General features: G+C 43.6%; 2 protein-coding genes across 5 annotated transcripts in view; both read left to right on the top strand.

Moving 5' to 3' along the window:
- The window catches only part of ZNF3 (zinc finger protein 3), a 64,743-nt gene that overhangs the window by 19,976 nt on the left and 26,454 nt on the right, over positions 1-18,313 (top strand). For 2 of the 4 annotated variants that reach the window (XM_029946873.1, XM_029946875.1), the window contains exon 1: positions 13,718-13,816. The exons of 1 other annotated variant lie outside the window; for it this stretch is intronic. The gene's annotated coding sequence lies outside the window, so the exon portion shown is untranslated. Of the gene's footprint in view, positions 1-13,717; positions 13,817-17,828; positions 17,972-18,313 lie in introns of those variants that run through there. One more of the 4 variants, XM_029946874.1, reaches the window with a different exon arrangement.
- On the top strand, positions 5,796-13,064 carry LOC115299356 (exosome complex component RRP43-like). Its single transcript, XM_029948721.1, is given in 4 exon segments — positions 5,796-5,808; positions 5,976-6,075; positions 12,319-12,864; positions 12,866-13,064. Coding segments are annotated over 4 exon segments (858 nt in total).

Raw genomic sequence — 18,313 nt, 5'->3', positions numbered from 1 at the left:
TCTGATAAGCCTTTAGAAGCGTGTAGTATTCGCTTTGGCTGTGCTATGTACCTTTCCTGTTCCCACTTCCCGTGATTATTAAGAAGGCTTGTGAAGATTCATAGCAATGAAGGAATTTTTCCCTCCTTTCTATCCTAGAGTTGATCACCTTTTATTCAGGATCTGGACACCCTGATGTCCTTATCTGAAGCTAGCTAACCAGGTTCATCCTACCGTTCTCATGGAAGATTCGTTATGTGAATTGGAGTAACAGTATTAAAATGTAGTCTGTGACAGCAATACGTGCCAGAGGAGCCATATTTTGTGTGTCCCACTCTGAGCAACTTCTCAGAAATCTTTATGAGGGGGCTGGGTTCCCCATCTGGGAAACCAAATGAAGGTCTACAGGTTGCAAAGTGAAATGTAGAGTCAGAGGAAACTAACTGGTATAAATAGATCTTTTCATAGAAGTTAGAGTAGATTTTTTTTTCAACTACTACTGGAGAGTTTAATAAAAAGCATTATTTGCAGAGTTTTCCTAACCTAGGTTTAGGTTTTGTTTTTAGAATGGATACACTACTGTACATTTAAAAGCAGTTACTTATTTTGCTATTCAAATTTTATTATATCTGAAGATGAAATTATCTGTTTTACCTTTCAGAGCTTTGTAAAACAAACTTGAAGTTATAGGGAGGGTAAGCCATCTCCAATTCTGCAGGTCAAACAAAAGCTGGACAAGTAACTTTGGACATCTACAACAGAATGTCTTAATGTGAGAACTTAGTTTCATACTGTTCTATATGACAGTAGATACCACAAACCTCATGTTTTTCTCTATCCTAAAACAGTGGAAGGTAAGGAGAGGCATGAGGTTTGACTTCTAAACATTATTACTTTAACAGCTTTTTTTTTTTAATGTTTGAGATTTCTCCCCGCCATATACATAAAGAATCATGGCTCACTTAGAATTACACGGTAATTAGCTAAGCTAATTGGACTTCAAGTTCAGCTTCTCCCTTCAGCAAGCACTCATGAAACAGTGAGGCCACATGTTTTAAGACCTAAAAAAATGAGACCTGCAAGTGATTGAAAGGTGATCATAAAACTCCGATTTCATTCCAGTTTCAGATTTGGGTTTTGAGTCCAGGGAAAGGGACTAGGCAGTTGCAGTCGCCCCGACTCAGGTGTGTGAGTTAGTGCTCACTCGCTTTCCTCACCTCAACCACCGACCCGTTTAAGGTTTCTTTCTGCCCTAGCAAAGGACAAAGCATGTTCAGCTCCGACCTGCTGCTGCTAGTAGCAGGGGTTCTTACACGAAAACAAATAGATGGGGGAGGGGGGAAGCAGGCAGATGGTGATTGTGCAGGAAAGTCTTGGTCTAAAAATAATACGAGTGTAGGGGTAAGGGCGGGGAGGGTTACAAACAAAATCAGCGATTATTTTAAAATGAATATACTGTATTTTTATTAACTTGTAGTTAAATATAGATTATTACAACCAGGTCAACATGATAAGCCTAAATCTATATAGAGAGCTAACTCAGGCATTGTCTTGTTTATCTGTAGACTGGATAAGACAAATCTTTCCTGTTCTGTCAGTCCCTAGTTTCTTAGTTTAGAATTAGTTAGATCAAAGAAGAAATGTGTCTTTGTAATACCCGCAGAATTAACTTCTTGCTGTTGAAACCTGGCTTCCCATTTCACTAGTCTTAGGAGAGTCCAGACACTTGGTAGATGTTCAAGAATGATTTTTAAATTGAATTTGTTCCTTTAAAATCCTCATTAACCTTTCTAGGAAGCCTTCTTTGAATAAATAATGGAATCTTAGAGGAAAAGTGGTTTGTGTTTTTAAAAGCTAGGGAACTCTTGAAAATGATTTGAAAACTTGATTGAGGACTAAAGTTTCCATCATGAGAAATGGCAACAAAATAACATTTACATGCATTTATAGTCAGTGGTCCATTGTAGGCGGCTGGTGGTGTCGGACGAATGTTAGAGCAGGGAGGCTGGGGAAGGAGATTGTGGGGATTGTAATATCTCTTTATGTTGTTTCTCTTCTGGGTCATGGTAAAACAATAAATTATCACCTCTAGGTGGCAATGTTGGTGGTGTTTGCTTTTTGTCCTCCATTGTGTAAATACACACTTTACAGGTGAAGAAAAGAGTATAATTTATTTTTTTTTAATTATTTTTATGTTTTTTTAACTTATTTTTGAGAGACAGACAGTGCGAGCAGGGGAGGGTCAGAGAGAGAGGGAGACACAGAATCTGAAGCAGGCTCCAGGCTCTGAGCTGTCAGCACAAGGCCCGATGGGGGGCTTGAACCTATGAACCATGAGATCATGACCTGAGCCGAAGCCTGACGCTTAACCGACTGAGCCACCCAGGCGCCCCTAATTTCAAAGTTAAAAACAACTGCACCCCACAGACCTGTCTTCACACCCATGAGTGTGCTGTAAGTAACTTTACGGAAGCAAGTTCCAGGCGGCTTCTCAAAAGGAAGGCACCCCCCCAAAAAAAAAAACCCATGATGTAAAGTAGCTCTCCATGATCCCCCAAAACACGATTTTCTCATAAGACGGAACCATTAAAATACAACCTTTGACCAATTTATGACACTCTGAAAAAAATTAACGTCCTAACAGTTGGTGCAGTTGATGATCTGTTCAGATTTTCACACTGACCTCTCCTCTGATAACCTGGTTCTGTTACTGCACAATATAGTGAAACAAACTCCATTTGATTTTTTTACTTTGTCTCATTTAAATGATTTATTCACCCTATTTAGAAACCAGAATCCAGGCGCAAAATGTTCTATCTGCTTCAGTTTCGGGGTCATTAAGGACTATTAACTCCTGCCCTGCCTGCTTTCCAGGGCTCTAGTGGAACATGCAAACTTCTTTTTTAAAGAAAATAAAAAGGTGGCCCATGTGAAAAAAACAAAACTATTTTTTATGCATTGAACTTAACAATAAAATCCTCATTCCGGGGAACTTCGCCCTGTCCTGTCCAAGGGTCTTAGTGTGGGCCCCCCAGAGAGCAGAACCTGAGCTGAGGACTTGTGTGCAGGTGATTTACTTTGGGAAGTGATTCCAGAGAATGGAAGTGAGGGATGGGGTAGGTGGAAATGGAAAGAAATCCAATCCATTATTGAAGTTCGTCACTGCTGTGGAGAATGGGACCTGTGGCAGATTCCAGCTGAGCTGATAAAATCAGCCTTGGGCAAGGAGAGGACTGGAACCTTAACCGCACCCCCAGGGCAAACCAGAGCTCCAAGAGCCAAGGGTCAGGGTTTCTTCCAGAAGCTTCTCTCAACTTTTTACTCTACCGTCTAGTTCAAACCCTGGTGGCTGCCTCCCCTTCGTCTCTTCCTGGGGCTTCGTCACAGCTGCAGGATGGAAACAAGCAGATGTGGTCACCTTCCTTCCACCTGTGCCTTGGTGGGCAATCCTATTTGGAGTCCTGGAGTCTTGGGTTCCCAGTGCAGGTGTCTCCCGCTCTCCAGTTCCCCATGCTGATCACAGCTTCACTTCACCCTTTCTCAGCAGATGCCGGTCAGTATTCCCAAGGGCCTGAGGCCACCAAACCGTGCCTCACTTCCTGGTCCTCCTGCTCCCTGGAACCCCTGGCCTTGCTCTCTGGTGCCTGTATGGTCCTCCTCACCTTTGTAACACCTGTTCTATGTTTAAAGAAGCACACACCTGTAGCTTAAAGGAGCAAAAGCAAATTTTAAAAATCTTCTGTTTGATTTTGTCCTTTCCTTTTGAGCTGCCAAGTTCCTCAAGTGGACCATGACCACTGTTCTCATCTCTCAGTCCTGATCTCCCTCTTAAAGCTCCTGCACCTCAGCTCTTTCCCAGCAGCTTAAATGGCACCACAGGAGATCACAGAAGATCTTGATAGCATTTTCTCATCTTCATTCTCCCTTTTCTAGAGCATTTGACCATTTCCTTGAAACCTGGTCAGTGGCTGCATTACACTATCCTTTGGTGGTGCTCTCTTCACTCATGAATAATAACCATGAATATTCTCTAAGCCACACATCAGTTTTCCAAAAAACAGTTGCCTTATTTCACAAGTGCAGAAACAGGCCTAGAAAATGAAGTTGCTTACCCAGTCAATGGCAGAGCTGAATTTATTTTATTTCATTTTTAAATGTTTGTTTATTTTGAGAAAGAGCATGAGCAGAGAAGAGGCAGAGAGAAAGGGAGAGAGAGGATCCCAAGCAGGCTCCACACTGTCACTGCAGAGCCTGAGCTGGGGCTCAATCTCAGGAACAGGGAGGTCATGACCTGGGCCTAAATCAAGAGCCCGACACTTAACTGACTGAGCCACCCAGGCGCCTCCATTTTATTTTATTTTTTAAATGTATTTACTTCTTTATTTTTTTTTAATGTTTATTTGTTTATTTTTGAGAGACAGAGACAGACAGCGCCAGCAGGGGAGGGCCAGAGAGAGAGGAAGACACAGAATCAGAAGCAGGCTCCAGGCTCTGAGCTAGCTGTCAGCACAGAGCCCGATGCGGGGCTTGAACCCTGAACCGTGAGATCACGACCTGAGCCGAAGCCGGACACTTAACCGACTGAGCCATCCAGGTGCCCCTTTACTTCTTTATTTTTAAGTAATCTCTGCACCCAACATGGGGCTGCACTCACGACCCCAAGTCGCATGCTCTTCTGATTGAGCCAGCCAGGTGCCCCCAGAACTGGATTTTAAAACCAAGTGTGTGACACTAGCAACCGTTCTCTGTTATGACCTCCCTTCTCCCTTCTCCCTCCTTCATAAATCATTTACATGATCCCACAACTATGTTTTCGGAACAGCCTCGCACAGTGGTTAGACAGATACAGGTCTCGGATGGAGCCAGTTTGCCCAGGATCAAACCCTTCATCCACCACCTACCCTTGCTTGCTGTGTCTTAGTTACATTGTGCAAAATGGGCAGAGAGTTCCTATAAGCATTAAATGAGCCATTACATGTAAATCATGTGCAACAGTGCCTGACATAAGTGTTCCAAAAATATGTCACCTGTTATTTCCTCCATGGGCCTCTCACTCTCTCCCGAATATTTATTTAGCTGTTACAAAAGTCTCACTTTTAAAAAAATGAAACATCCTGGCATGTCCTCCATCCCATGAGTCTCTAAAACACCTAACCCTGAAAACAGGTCCTTGTGAAACTGGCGATTCTGGCTCTGGGCCCATTTTGGTCCCAAATGTTATGTGCAAAAATTTCACAAGGCCTCTGTGATTAAAGTCGCCCCACTCCTTCTTCAGCTGATGCAAGTCCCTTTGCAATCCCAGATCCTCCAGTGAACCAGAATTCTTCATGGAGGAGTGAAAAATTGCTGCCCAAACTTAAAGGGGCCCTTCCTTGCTTGTCCCAAACTACCCATGTCCCTTTGACAGTGTAGTTACCGCTGCCTCCAAATGTTCGGTGTGACTTCTATTCTGGACGCTTGAACACAGGAGGTGGTAGTCTGACTCTACCCTACCTAGGTTATCTTTATCAGGGTGCCCTACATTTGGTTCTGGATTGCACATTTAAAAAGAGAAATAATCCATGTGCAGGATAATAAAGGCAAAACCACCTCGTGTGTACAATAAAGGTTTCTTTTGTTTTTGATTTTGTTTTTGCTTGGTGAGGAGAAAATTCACAGGGAAGTTGCTCTCTCCCCTCAAATACCTTAAGGCCTGTCATGAAAAAAGAGAGATTCGATTTATTCTGCATGACTGCCAAGACATAGAACCAAAAAGTCTTTGCGACAAACACTAACAGGCCATGCGCTAGGAATAAGAAAAGGAAAGAGCGACCGCAATGAGTAAGGCAGGTGAGTGAAGGGGCTCTGCCTGGCTGCTCCCAGGACACATGAGGAAAAGGCACCCCTTCCTCTAGACACTTTCCCAACTGCCTTCTGCCTGCAAGTTGTGATAACCGCACAACCCATTGATAACTTCCAGATAATAAGGTGAATGCTGGCCCCTGGGGTGTTGGCAGGGTACAAGTTGCATAACCAGAGTAGCCCTTGTCGAAGCCCTGGGAGAAGAAAGAACCTTGTTGCAGGGCCAGCCAGAGCTGGGAGGATTCAGGCACTTAGGTATGGCTGGGGGGCCCTCGGGGGCAGGAAGGCATTGTGCATGGGGAGGGCTGGGCCAGATGTCCTTTGTGATCTCCTTCTATTCTAATATGATGCACATTTTTTTCCTGTGTTCTTCCAGAAGCTAGGGGAACAACTTACAACCCGCACTTATAAAAGTCTCGGCAGGAAACTTCACCTTCTCTTATTAGGGAGAAGGTAGGTGGCTCCCTCCAGAGAGGACAAATTTTTAAAAAGTATCTGTGATGGGAGGAGCCATATCTATCCCTGGGGAAGGGGACATGGAGGCTAATGTTAAACCAGAGAGGGGATCAGAAGGAATATTGTAACCAAGAACATTTAATGATAGAGAACAAACTATAGGTTGATGGAGGAGGTGGATGGGAAATAAGCTGGATGGGTGATGGGTACTAAGACAGCCACTTGTTATGATGAGCACTGGGTGTCATATGTAAGTGATGAATCACTGAATTCTACTCCTGGCACCAATATAGCACTGTCTGTTAACTAAAATTTAAAAAATAAATACATAAAATCAGGTTAAAAAAATAATACTGTTACCAAATAAACGTTTCACTATTTTAAATATTTTATTTTTTGAGAGCGAGCGAGCAAGTGCTTGAGTGAGCATGGGGGAGAGGCAGAGAGAGGAGAGAGAGAATTCCAAGCAGCTTCTGTGCTGTCACCACAAAACCCAATGCAGGGCTTGATCTCATGGACCATGAGATCTTGACCTGGGCTAAATCAAGAGTCAGATGCTAAACCTACTCAGCTACCCAGGTGACACCCCCAAATAAACATTTTAAATGAGTAAAAAATTATATTGTAGCCAAGAGTGTTGAAGACTAAAAATCTCACTGTTGGTATTGTCAGTTACAGAGCTAGTTCACTTTCGTCTGATCCAAACACTTTAAGCTGTCAGAGAAGGTGGGGCACCTGGCTGGTTCAGTCAGTAGAGTGTGGGACTCTTCACCTCAGGGTTGTGAGTTTGAGCCTCACACTGGGTGTAGAGATTACTTAAATTTGTCAGCAAAAGTACTGATATGCTCATTTTCCAGATAATAAAGTTGCAGATCTAAATTTTCCAAGGCTCATTTAGCAATGGGGCTCCAGCTCCAAACTATGGGGTTGTCTAATTACATCACTCTGATTGTATTCTCTTTTCCTTTCATTTTTTTCTTTCTTTAAAAAAAAAAATATATATATATATATACACACCCAAGGTGGAGCTCAAACTCAGGACCCTAAGACCAAGAGTCACAAGCTCTACTCACTGAGCCAGCCAGGTGCCCCTCCTTTCATTTTATTTAGCTGAATGATGATCTTTGCAGCTCCCCAACATGCTGTTCGTGTGGACCCCTACCAGGAAGAAATAAAGGAAGTTTTCACAGCTGGAATAGGACAGACAGAAGTTTGTGGAGCTGTTTTAGGAGAAATCAAGGTTTGATCCCCCTCTACTGGTGAAGCATGGTGATGGCAGCCAAAATAAGCCTTGGCAAGAATGAGCAAGGAAAATCCAGAAAGCCACCATTTTAGGGAGACATTTTGACCACCATGCTGCTGGCAGAGAAGGGAGGAACCTAGAGCCTACAGGAACCACTGGCAGCTTTTCCCCTTCTGGATTTCTGTTACCAAGGATAGGGCAATGCTTTTTCTTTTTCAAGGCAAATAATCTTTCAAGACAAAAAAGAACTGGATAGGGGCACCTCGGTGGCTCAGTTGGTTAAGCATCCGGCTTCGGCTCAGGTCATGATCTCACAGTTCGTGGGTTCAAGCCCCGCGTCAGGCTCTGTGCTGGCAGCTAGCTCAGAGCCTGGAGCCCTCTCTCTCTGACCCTCCCCTGCTTGTACTGTCTCTCCCTGTCTCTCAAAAATAAATTTTAAAAAACGTTAAAAGAAAAAAGAACTGGATAATGTAGAGACAATGGGAGAATATGGAGATCATTTAGAAATCATGGACCTTCAGAGTGTCCTTAGGTCAGTTCGTGCTGGAAGCCATTTCTGAAATGTGGGTTTGCAAGGCCGGGGCCTACCACCATCAGATGGCGACTGATGTCTACCCCCCACTCGTATCAGGAACGACTTGTCTCCTTATGCTGATTGCACCTTGTGAAGGAAGTTATAGGAATTTCTTCTTTTGTGTTTATTGGAGCAAATATTGCATTTCCTGAGAAACTTGTTTTTCTTCCTCTTGAGAAAACAGGCTATTGACCCCTGCTCACAAAAGAACCAATCAAGACCAGGGTCAATGAGTTAAAATTGTAGAAAAACAGATTTTTGCTTTAATGTAAAGGAATTCCAGCAATTAGAACGCTCTGAAAGAAGGGAACTGTTCTCTAAACGAGTAAGTTCCCTGCTGCATAATGGTTAGAAGCAGAGGGCTGTCATAGAGTGTTTGCGTGGAAAGTTTCTTGCATAGAAAGAAGCTAGACTGTGGTTGCCCAAGAGGACCTATTCAGGCACCATTTATTGGTCTCATTTCTATTTTCATTGACCACATCTGCAATTATTTGCTTACATATCTGTCAAGAACTATATTTTTCATTTTTCCTGTGTTATAACACAATGGGTGACACATACTTGGTGTTTGTCAAGTGAATTCACAGGAAAAGTATGAGGTTCTCAGAAATCAAAACTGTTCTGAAGAGGAAATGCAGGCAACACCCCACAGAGAGAACCAGTCAAGTTGGCTGACTTTCCCTTTGCTCTCTTGTGGTTGTGCCATACGGTCACAGTTACCTTAATGGAAGAAAATAATGATTCAGCCTAAGTTAATTTGCTTTAATAAAGTATACTTTGCATGGATAGCATGTTGATCTTCCTATTGCTTTTAAAAATTATTTTAAGTTTATTTAGTTTGAGAGAGAGAGAACCTGCATGTGACAGGAAGGGGCAGAAAGAAGGAAAGAGAAAGAATCTCAAGCAGGCTGAAGTCAGCACAGAGCCCCACTGGGGCTTGCTCTCATGAACAGTGAGATCATGACCTGAGCCTAGATCAAGAGTTGGACGCTTAACGTACTGAGCCACCCAGACAGCCCTAACTTCCTAATGCTGTTTCTAAAAATCTGTTGAGATAGGGGCACCTGGGTGGCTCAGTTGGTTGAGCATCCGACTTCTGCTTAGGTCACAATCTCATGGTTCATGAGTTCGAGCCCCACATCAGACTCACCACTGTCAGCACAGAGCCTACTTTGGATCCTCTCTCCCCCTCTCTCTCTGCCACTGCCTGGGTCGTCCTCTCTCTCAAAAAGAAGGGAGAGGGAATAATAATAAACATTAAAAAAAACTTTTGAGATATAGTGAGGACATGAGATGGAATTGGAGAATCTGTTTTCTACTCTCAGCTCCACTACCAACTAGCTCACTAGTGTGCTTTGGATCTGATTTTCCGAGCATTGGTTTTTCTGTTTTGTTTTTGTTGTTTTAATGTTTATAGAGGGAGATAAAGAATCCGAAGTAGGCCCCAGGCTCGAAGCTGTCAGCGCAGAACCTGATGTGGGGCTCGAACTCACAAACTGTGAGACCATGACTTGACCCAAAGTCAGAAGTTAGCTGACTAAGCCACCCAGGGGCCCCAGCATTCTTCATCTGAAAACAGGAGCATAACCAGATTATCCTTAAGGTCTATTTGGACATTAATAGTTTCCAACTCTGGGCCCCTTTGCTTTAGAAAGAGCAATAGACTTAGAATTGGAAGGATTTCCTTCAAGCCTCAACATCACAGCTCACTGGTTGCATGACGAGACGAAGATCCTTTTGACTAAGAGACTAGATTGAACACTACCAAGACATCAACACATATGTGGCTCATGGAATTGTTCAGGTTTCCTGGTTTTCTCCTAGTGATTCTGTTCCCTTCAACCATCTCTTCTCCCTCCGGTCTCATTCAGAGGCAGCAGATTGACTAAAAGCACAGGCTTTGGAGGAAAAGAGTGAAGTGTGAATCTTTACTTTCCCGCAGATCACTTGTATGACATCGGTCAAGGTACTTAACTTTCCTGAGCTCTAGTTTCCTGATCTGTAAAACAGATTTCAATACTTCACGGGGGTAAGTATTCTTGGGTCTATAATATTTCATAGGATTGATATAATGAAGATAAATGTGTGTAGCTGATTATTTCCAAAGAGTCACAACATTATCTCCCATCCTACATACTCTATCACAATGAAATAGAGAAATTTCTTTCACCAAGAAATAAAGTCTTTCCCTTGAATATGGCCCAGTGGCCTGTTTAAATTTTTTTTAATGACTTATTTGAGAGAGAGAGAGAAAGACAGAGCATGAGCGCGGGAGGGGCAGAGAGGGAGACACAGAATCCAAAGCAGGCTCCAGGCTCTGAGCTGTCAGCACAGAGTCCAACGCAGGGCTCTAACTCACGAACTGTGAGACACTTAACTGACTGAGCCACCCAGGTGTCCCTGCTCACAGTGGTCTGTTTAAACAATCTAATATGGTAAAAATGATGCTGTGTAACTTCCAAGGCTGGGCCCCAAACACCTGTGAGTTCCACCCTGACCTCTTAAAATGCTCCTCTTGTGGAAGCCAGCAGTCATGTCACGAGGGAGCCCAAGCAGCCACTCAGAGACACTCATGTGGAGGAGTACCCGACCCCCAGGCCAACATCTCAGCTTAGCTTCCGGTCTGTGGGCCAACCACCAGCCATCCCAGTTCCTTAGTGATGCCATAGGAAGCAGAGGAACCTGGCCAATCCACAGATTTGTGAGATCGTGTGAGAACTGATAACTGTTAAGGCACTGTGGGGTTTTTTGTTTTTATTTTATTTTTTATGTTTTATGTTTATTTATTATTGAGACAGAGAGAAACAGAGCATGAGTAAGGGAGGGGCAGACACACACACACACAGAATCTGAAGCAGGCTCCAGGCTCTGAGCTGTCAGCACAGAGCCCGATGAGGGGCTTGAACCCACGAACCCTGAGATCATGACCTGAGCCAAAGTCGGCCACTTAACCAACTGAGCCACCCAGGCACCCCAAGTCACTAAGTGTTGAGGTAGTTTTTAATGCAGCAATAAAGAAGTGAAACCAAGTGCTTAACAGTACCTTGCCCATAGTAAGTACTCTAAAGAGGTATATGGAAGGAATGGTAACAGTAGATGTTGTGAAAGGGTCGGATGTCAAGGAAAAAACTAACAGGAGTATGGAGCAAGCTGTATGAAGATATTAAAGGTGTCTTCCACATTCCCAGGGGCTCTCCCACCTCTTCAAAACAGCACAAGATGATACAGGAAGTGGCCATATTGAGCAACTTTAATAAAAGTCCTTCCTTATATTGAACTTTTCTATCATTCCCATTCATTGAATTCCCATTCATTTGAATTCCTAGGTTGCCTAAGACCAGTTTCTTTTGGAAATGACAACTCCTCCTGTATTTGAAACTACGACTACTTTGTCACTCATTCTTCCCTCCTCTTATCCTATCTAAAGTAAGCAAGGAAAAATTCTTCAGATTCTCTCCGGTCAAATTAGGTATAGTGTTCAGACCTCACATCCTCCAATTTGCTCACTTCTGGATGACCATTGGCTTTTGGTGCCTGTAACAGGTGGCACTGGGAACCCACTCATCTTAGATGTCTGACCAATGCATGTGGGAAGGAATTAATGAAACAAGACTGACCATGGAATAACTTGACACTGGCCAGTTGGTACATGGAGGCCCACTGTCATCCTCTCTGCTTTTGTCTGAAAATTAAAAATTTTTTAATCATCCTAGAAAAAGAGGGGGAAATGCTGTCATGTTTCTGTAAAGTTATGGTGCATTTAGTCAGGGATTTGGTATACAGGGATGTTGGTGTCCTTCAGCATGTGTGTCTTTTAAGAATCAGGCAAAAGCAAAATCAAACACTGAGAATCAAGTCTGAAACCTGCAGCCGAGCAGGAGCAGCGGGAGGAAAAGGTAGGCAGAAACTTCTTTAACCAGTCCTGCTGCATCAGGAGAACCTAGAGAGAAACCTCCAGACATGGCGGCTGGAACCTCTGGAGTATTACAGGAGATTTCTTTTTTTATCTTTTTTAATGTCTTTTATTTTTGAGAGACAGAGAGAGACAGCACAAGCAGGGGAGGGTCAGAGAGAGAGGGAGACACAGAATCTGAAGCAGGTTCCAGGCTCTGAGCTAGCTGTCAGCACAGAGCCTGATGTGGGGCTCGAACCCACAAACCATGAGATCATGACCTGAGCCAAAACCAGTTGCTTAACCGACTGAGTCACCCAGGCGCCCCTACAGATTTCTGAAAGACAACTGCCGTCCTGATGGAAGAGAACTTGGTGAATTCAGAACCACAACAGTCAACATAGGTTCAATTAGTACTGCAGATGGTTCCACGTTAGTGCAGGTGGGAAATGCTACAGTAATTTGTGGGATTAAGGCGGAATTTGCAGCACCACCAACAGATGCTCCTGATAAAGGATATATTGATTTTGGTTCTGGACCTCCTGGAGAAGAGGCCCAAGTGGCTAGCCAGTTCATTGCAGATGTCATTGAAAATTCACAGATAATTCAGAAAGAGGACTTATGCATTTCTCCCGGAAAGCTCTCTTCGGTTCTGTACTGTGGTATCATTTGCCTTGACTATGATGGGAACATCTTGGATGCCTGGAAATTTGCTCTGTTAGCAGCTTTAAAAAATGTACAGCTACCAGAAGTTACTATAAATGAAGAAACTGCCTTAGCAGAAGTTAATTTAAAGAAGAAAAGTTACTTGAATATTAGAACTCATCCAGTTGCAACCGCTTTTGCTGTATTTGATGACACTCTGCTCATAGTTGACCCTCGGAGAGGAGGAGCATCTTGCAACTGGAACCTTAACAGTAGTAACGGATGAGGAAGGCAAACTATGTTGTCTCCACAAACCAGGTGGAAGTGGGCTGACTGGAGCTAAACTTCAGGACTGTGTGAGCCGAGCAGTTACCAGGCACAAAGAAGTAAAAGAACTAATGGATGAAGTAATTAAGAGTATGAAACCCAAGTAAACCACCACCACATTTTCAAAACAGAGTTGTAAAAACTGTATTTGTTACACTGTGCACAAACCTTTTATACTAAATAAATATCAAACTACATTCTTAAAAAAAGAGAGAGAGAGAGAGCGAGAGAGCGAGAGAGAGAGAGAGAGAGAGAGAGAAACCTCCGAGATTTCTGCCCAGGAAGTTTAGAACGCGCAAAAAACCCGAAAGGCACGGCTACTTCGGATTGATGCCACCGTGACCCAGGCCCGAGAGTGATCACTGAATCTCTGGCTTCGCGGGCCAAGCATAGGGTTCCGTGTCCATAAACTTGGGCCTCCGCGTTCTCATGAGGTGACGGACTCAGGTCATGGGCGAACCGGGTTCTGAAGTCCACAAAGGGACCGAGGTCGCCGCGCCGAACCCGCGCCTCTCCCTGGAATGGGGCGGCGGAGACTGAGTGCGAGAACCGGCGAGACATTCAACTGGCTGGCACTTCTTTGGCTTAAAAAAAAAAAAAAAAAAAAGGCGGTGGGGAGTGGTGGCAGGACAACCAGGTTCCCGCTAGTTCTCGAAGTGGCGCGGACTGCGCCTGCCCCCGAGACTCCACAGCCTCCGACGACCCAAGACACAGAGATGCAAAGACGCCGTCCCCAGTTCCTAGAGGGACCGCTACGGCCCCCGACAACTCCCGCGGGAGGCGAGGCTCTGACGAACTTCCGGCTGCGCCGGCTGCGAGGCTCGTCGAGCCACCGGCGCTTCGAGCCGCTCGGAATCCGGTGAGTCTCTCCATTCCTGGTTCGCTTAACGGCGGGAGAGGGAGCCATGGACGAAAGGATTCGGAGAGGAAGGCGGTTGAGCAGCTGTGGCCTCCGGAGAACCTCCCAGACCGGTCCTGGGAGGGCTGTGGGGCGGAGCGCCGTGCTCCGACCCAGCCCCTGCTGGTGGAGGCGCATCCTCGATGGAAAGCCTTTTCCTGCCCGCCCCGAGGCTTTCTTAAAGTGCTTCTTTCGCGTTCCAGCGCAGATTTTCTGTGCTCTCCCTGAGGCGGGCCCTCAGTCCTCCTGACCCGGGCTTCGCTTTTTCCTTGGTTCTCCACAGGAAGTCCGAACTCGAGGCTAATTGATGACAACACAACTGAGGGGGTTGGGGACCTGCGGTGGGAAACGGAGCCTCATTAGAAGTCCTGGGTAGCGGCTGATCCAAGAGAGGGAATAGTTCCGTTGGGCTTTCTTCAGATTAGCAAGCACACACAACAGAGATCTGCTTGAGTTTGGAAGCACATTTCTAGATTGCCATTTATAAATAGTTTATCGAGAGAAAGGGGGTCTGGTGGGCGAGGTCCTTGGAAACCTATGTTATATAAAGGAAGAATTGAAAGAACTGTCAAGAAAAGAGTTAAGAGGCAAATCGATTGTTTTCAGGGGTTGGGGAGCTGTTATGGAAGAAGGTTAAGTACTGTACAGTAGAATTCTGTGCCTCAAGAATTGGTCTGCCTACGAGTTTTCAGGTACACAATGAGTGTGTTAAAGGCACCCTGGCGCACCTGGGTGGCTCAGTCGGCTAAGCCTCCGACTTCAGCTCAGGTCAGATCTCACATTCGTGGGTTCGAGCCCCGCGTCGGGCTCTGTGCTGACAGCTAGCTCAGAGCCTGGAGCCTGCTTCCGGTTCTGTGTCTCCTCCTCTCTCTGCCCCTCCCCCTCTCATGCTCTGTCTCTCCCTGTATCAAAAAATAAAATAAAACATTAAAAAAAAAGAAGAAGAAAAAAGGCACCCTAACATTAGTTGGTAAGTATCATTAAATTGTTAGAATCAATGATAATTTGGCTTTTTTTCTGCCTCATCTTGTTCCGGAATGGATTTGGGGCATTCTATAAAAGAGTATAAGTTTTTGGGAATTGGCATAGAAGAGAGAAAAAGACCAGCAAACACCTGGGAAAAGGCACAGTTCCCCTTTTGGTTATAGTAGACCATGACTTTTGTTTGATGAGCCTCTTGTGCTAAACATTCTAGATAGCCTGAAGAAAGTAGTACACTGTATTTGAAGACCATCAGAATTAGCAATGAAGCCTCCTTTTTCTATCCACATGCTTTTTCGATGTTATAAATACTGTATTAAGAAAAATTCAGGAGCCACGGCTCCTGGCTGGTTCAGCCAGTGTAACATGGGACTCTTGATCTCAGGGTTGTGAGTTCAGTCCCCACGTTCAACGTGGAGCTTATGATACATAGGTAGGTAGGTAGGTAGGCAGGTGTAGAATTTACAATAAAATAGGTAGATAGATTAATTAATTAAAACTTTCAGAAGCCACGACCTGGAGGGCATCCCTAAATGAAACTTTAGGCATACTTACCTTGACCAAATGTGAAATGACTGGCTTTGCTCAGGGGGAAAAGAATCACAACAGAGCAGTACCAGATTTTTTTTTTTAATGGCTAAATTTTGCCAGTTCAATAGATGGAAGCATTTCTTTGTAGCTTTAATTTCCATTTATTCTGTTGTAACTAAGGTTAAGCATCTTTTCATGGATTTATTATTAAGCTGAGATTTGAAAGACAAATAGAAGTTTGTCCTGAGATCTGGGCATTATCGAAGCATAGGGAATGATCAGGGAAGCAACGAGATGGAATGAGGACGTAGAGGCCAGGTTGTGACTTTTTTTTTTTGCCTCACAGAGAAGTTAATAAAATGGTTGTAAACAGCACAGTGATATGTGCAGATTTGTATTCTAAACCTCTGCTGGTACTTGACTTTTAATGTGTGAAATTTGATTTGTAGAGAAGGGAATGTTAGGGATCAAGGGCAGGCTGCCCCAAGATGGAGCACTTTAACTTTAGCATGAACATTATTTTGAGGTAAAAGCAATTGAAACCCAGCAGATTCAGGAAAGGCTCTTTACCTTTCCCCTTAAATGCCTGCCTATACCAGAGAGAGAGCTATTGATGAGATTCTTCTTTACTGAAGAAACCTGCATAATCGGGCATTGTTTTCCAAACATCTCTCACCTCCCTGTTAATGGTCTTTCTCATCTTTGTATTCTCAGGCCCCTTTCCTTAGCTCAGGTTGTTAAGTAAGCCTCCATGTTGCCTAATTGCCTTTGGAATTTCATGTCTGCATGAATTCCCCATACATACAAAACTAAATTTGATTTTTCTAAAAAATTACTAGAATTAGCTGTCTCTGTCTGTGCTGACAGCTCAGAGCCTGGAGCCTGCTTCTGATTCTGTTTCCCTCTCTCTCTACCCTTCTCCTGCTCTTTGTCTTTCAAAAATAAATAAATGTTGGAAAAAAAGAAAAAGAAAAAACTTCTCTGCCTGCACAAATGGCTTAACAAGGCTTAGGGTGGAAAGCCACCAGAGGGGGAAAGCGCCCGCGGCCAGTCATTAAGACCAAGCTTAGCGGCTGAAAGCCTCAGCGGGGTGGAAGCACCTAAGGTTAGCTAGCCAGAAGAGCACTTTGTTAACCCTGAGTTTGCAAGCTCCAGCAGTGGTAAACTTGAGAGATAATAACTGCTAACTGGCTGTATCACCTACAGAAAAACACTTTCCATCTGGCACCAATATATCATTGTGCTTTGATATCAACTTCAAATGCCAGTTGCCCCCTAAACCCTTTGCTTCTTACACAAGTTAATGGTCACTATCTGATTGTTTCCTTCTGTATGTAAAATCCATGTATGTAAAATCTTGAGAGCTCAATAAATATAGAAATGAAACCCCTGTTTGGAGCTCTTGTCTCCTCCCAGACATTAGCCTCTCTCATTCTCATTTCTGTGTCCGTTCTCTTGCTGGACATCTCAGAACTCCAGACTCAAAGTCTGCGACAGTTTGAAAAAAGTCAAAGTAAACTTTGTGATATGTTTGAAATAGATCTGCTAGAAACTTTATTTCATTAGGCCAATATTCTAATAATTGTTGAATGAGAGTCAAATAAATTATTGCTCCTAAAGACAAAGCAGGTGCCTTTAAAAAAATCATACAAAGGCTGCACAACTTTTTAAGAATATCTAACTCTAAGAATGGTCTGCTTCAGCATCATAAAGATTAAAGTTAACAGCTGTGTTTCTTTTTACCACTACCCCAGAATAGAATAGCATGTATTAAAACTGCTTTTCCCTCCGCCCCATATTTTTAATGTTTTATTATTTTTTAAATATATAGGGTTTTTTAAATTTTTTATTGTTTATTTATTATTGAGACAAACAGAGCATGAGTAGGGGAGGGGCAGAGAGAGAGGGAGAAACAGAATCAGAAGCAGGCTCTAGGCTTAAATATTTACTTTTAAGTGATCTGTTTACCCAGCGTGGGGCTTGAACTCACAACCCCAAGATCAAGAGTCACATGTTTCACTGACTAAGCCAGCTAGGTGTCCCTTAAATGTTTTTAGAATAGTTTTAGATATATAGGAAAGCTCAAAGATAGCACAGAATTCCCATATGCCTCTTCTTCACTTATTGTTAACCCCTTGCATTACGGGGTACATTTGTCACAACCAAGGAACCAGCATTGGTATATGACTGTTAACTAAGCTCTACACTTTACTTGAATGTCACTAGTTTTTCCCTAGTGTCCTTTTTCTGTTCCAGGATCCATCTAGGGTAGCACATTAATTATTCTTCTTCAAGTCTACTTAGTGTCCTCTGGTCAGTGACAGTTTCTCAGGCTTTCCTTGTTTTTGATGACCTTGACAGTTTTGAGAAGTACAGGTCAGGTATTTTATAGAATGTCCATCCCTCAGTCCAGGTTTCAAGGAGGAAGGCCACAGAGGTGATGTGCCCTTGTCATTTTCAGGTGCATTTACCATTGGTTATGTTAACCTTGGTGACCCAGCTACGCTAGTTTCTGCCGGGTTTCTGCATAGTAGTACTTCCCTTCAGCCCCTTTCCACAATCTTCTCGCGGAAGCAAGTCCCTAAGTGCACTCAGGGTGAAGAGGTAAGTCTACCTTCTTGACAGAGGAGTATCTGCATAAATAAATTGGCATAATTCCGGATAGGAGGTTTATCTCTTCTGTTTATTCAGTCACTTTTTTTTTTAAACATCATGTGGATTTGCAGATATTTATGTCACATTTCAGTTGTAATCCACTACTGTATTTTACTGCTCAAATTGTTTCAGCTGCGGCTATTGAGAGCTTTTCTTTTCAAGTTGGTTTCTGTGTCCCTTTGACATGCCCCATTGTTTGTTTGTTTGTTTTTGTAACTGTTACTACAGGATGCTCCAGGCTCATTTTGTATGCTCCCCAATTTCTCTATTTTCTAGTTCTTTTTATTGGAG

The sequence above is a fragment of the Suricata suricatta genome, chromosome 8 (genome assembly GCF_006229205.1).
Source record: "Suricata suricatta isolate VVHF042 chromosome 8, meerkat_22Aug2017_6uvM2_HiC, whole genome shotgun sequence".
NCBI lineage: Eukaryota > Metazoa > Chordata > Mammalia > Carnivora > Herpestidae > Suricata > Suricata suricatta.
The sequence above is the reverse complement of the archived record's forward strand: the minus strand, read 5'-3'. Positions and strand labels throughout refer to the sequence as shown.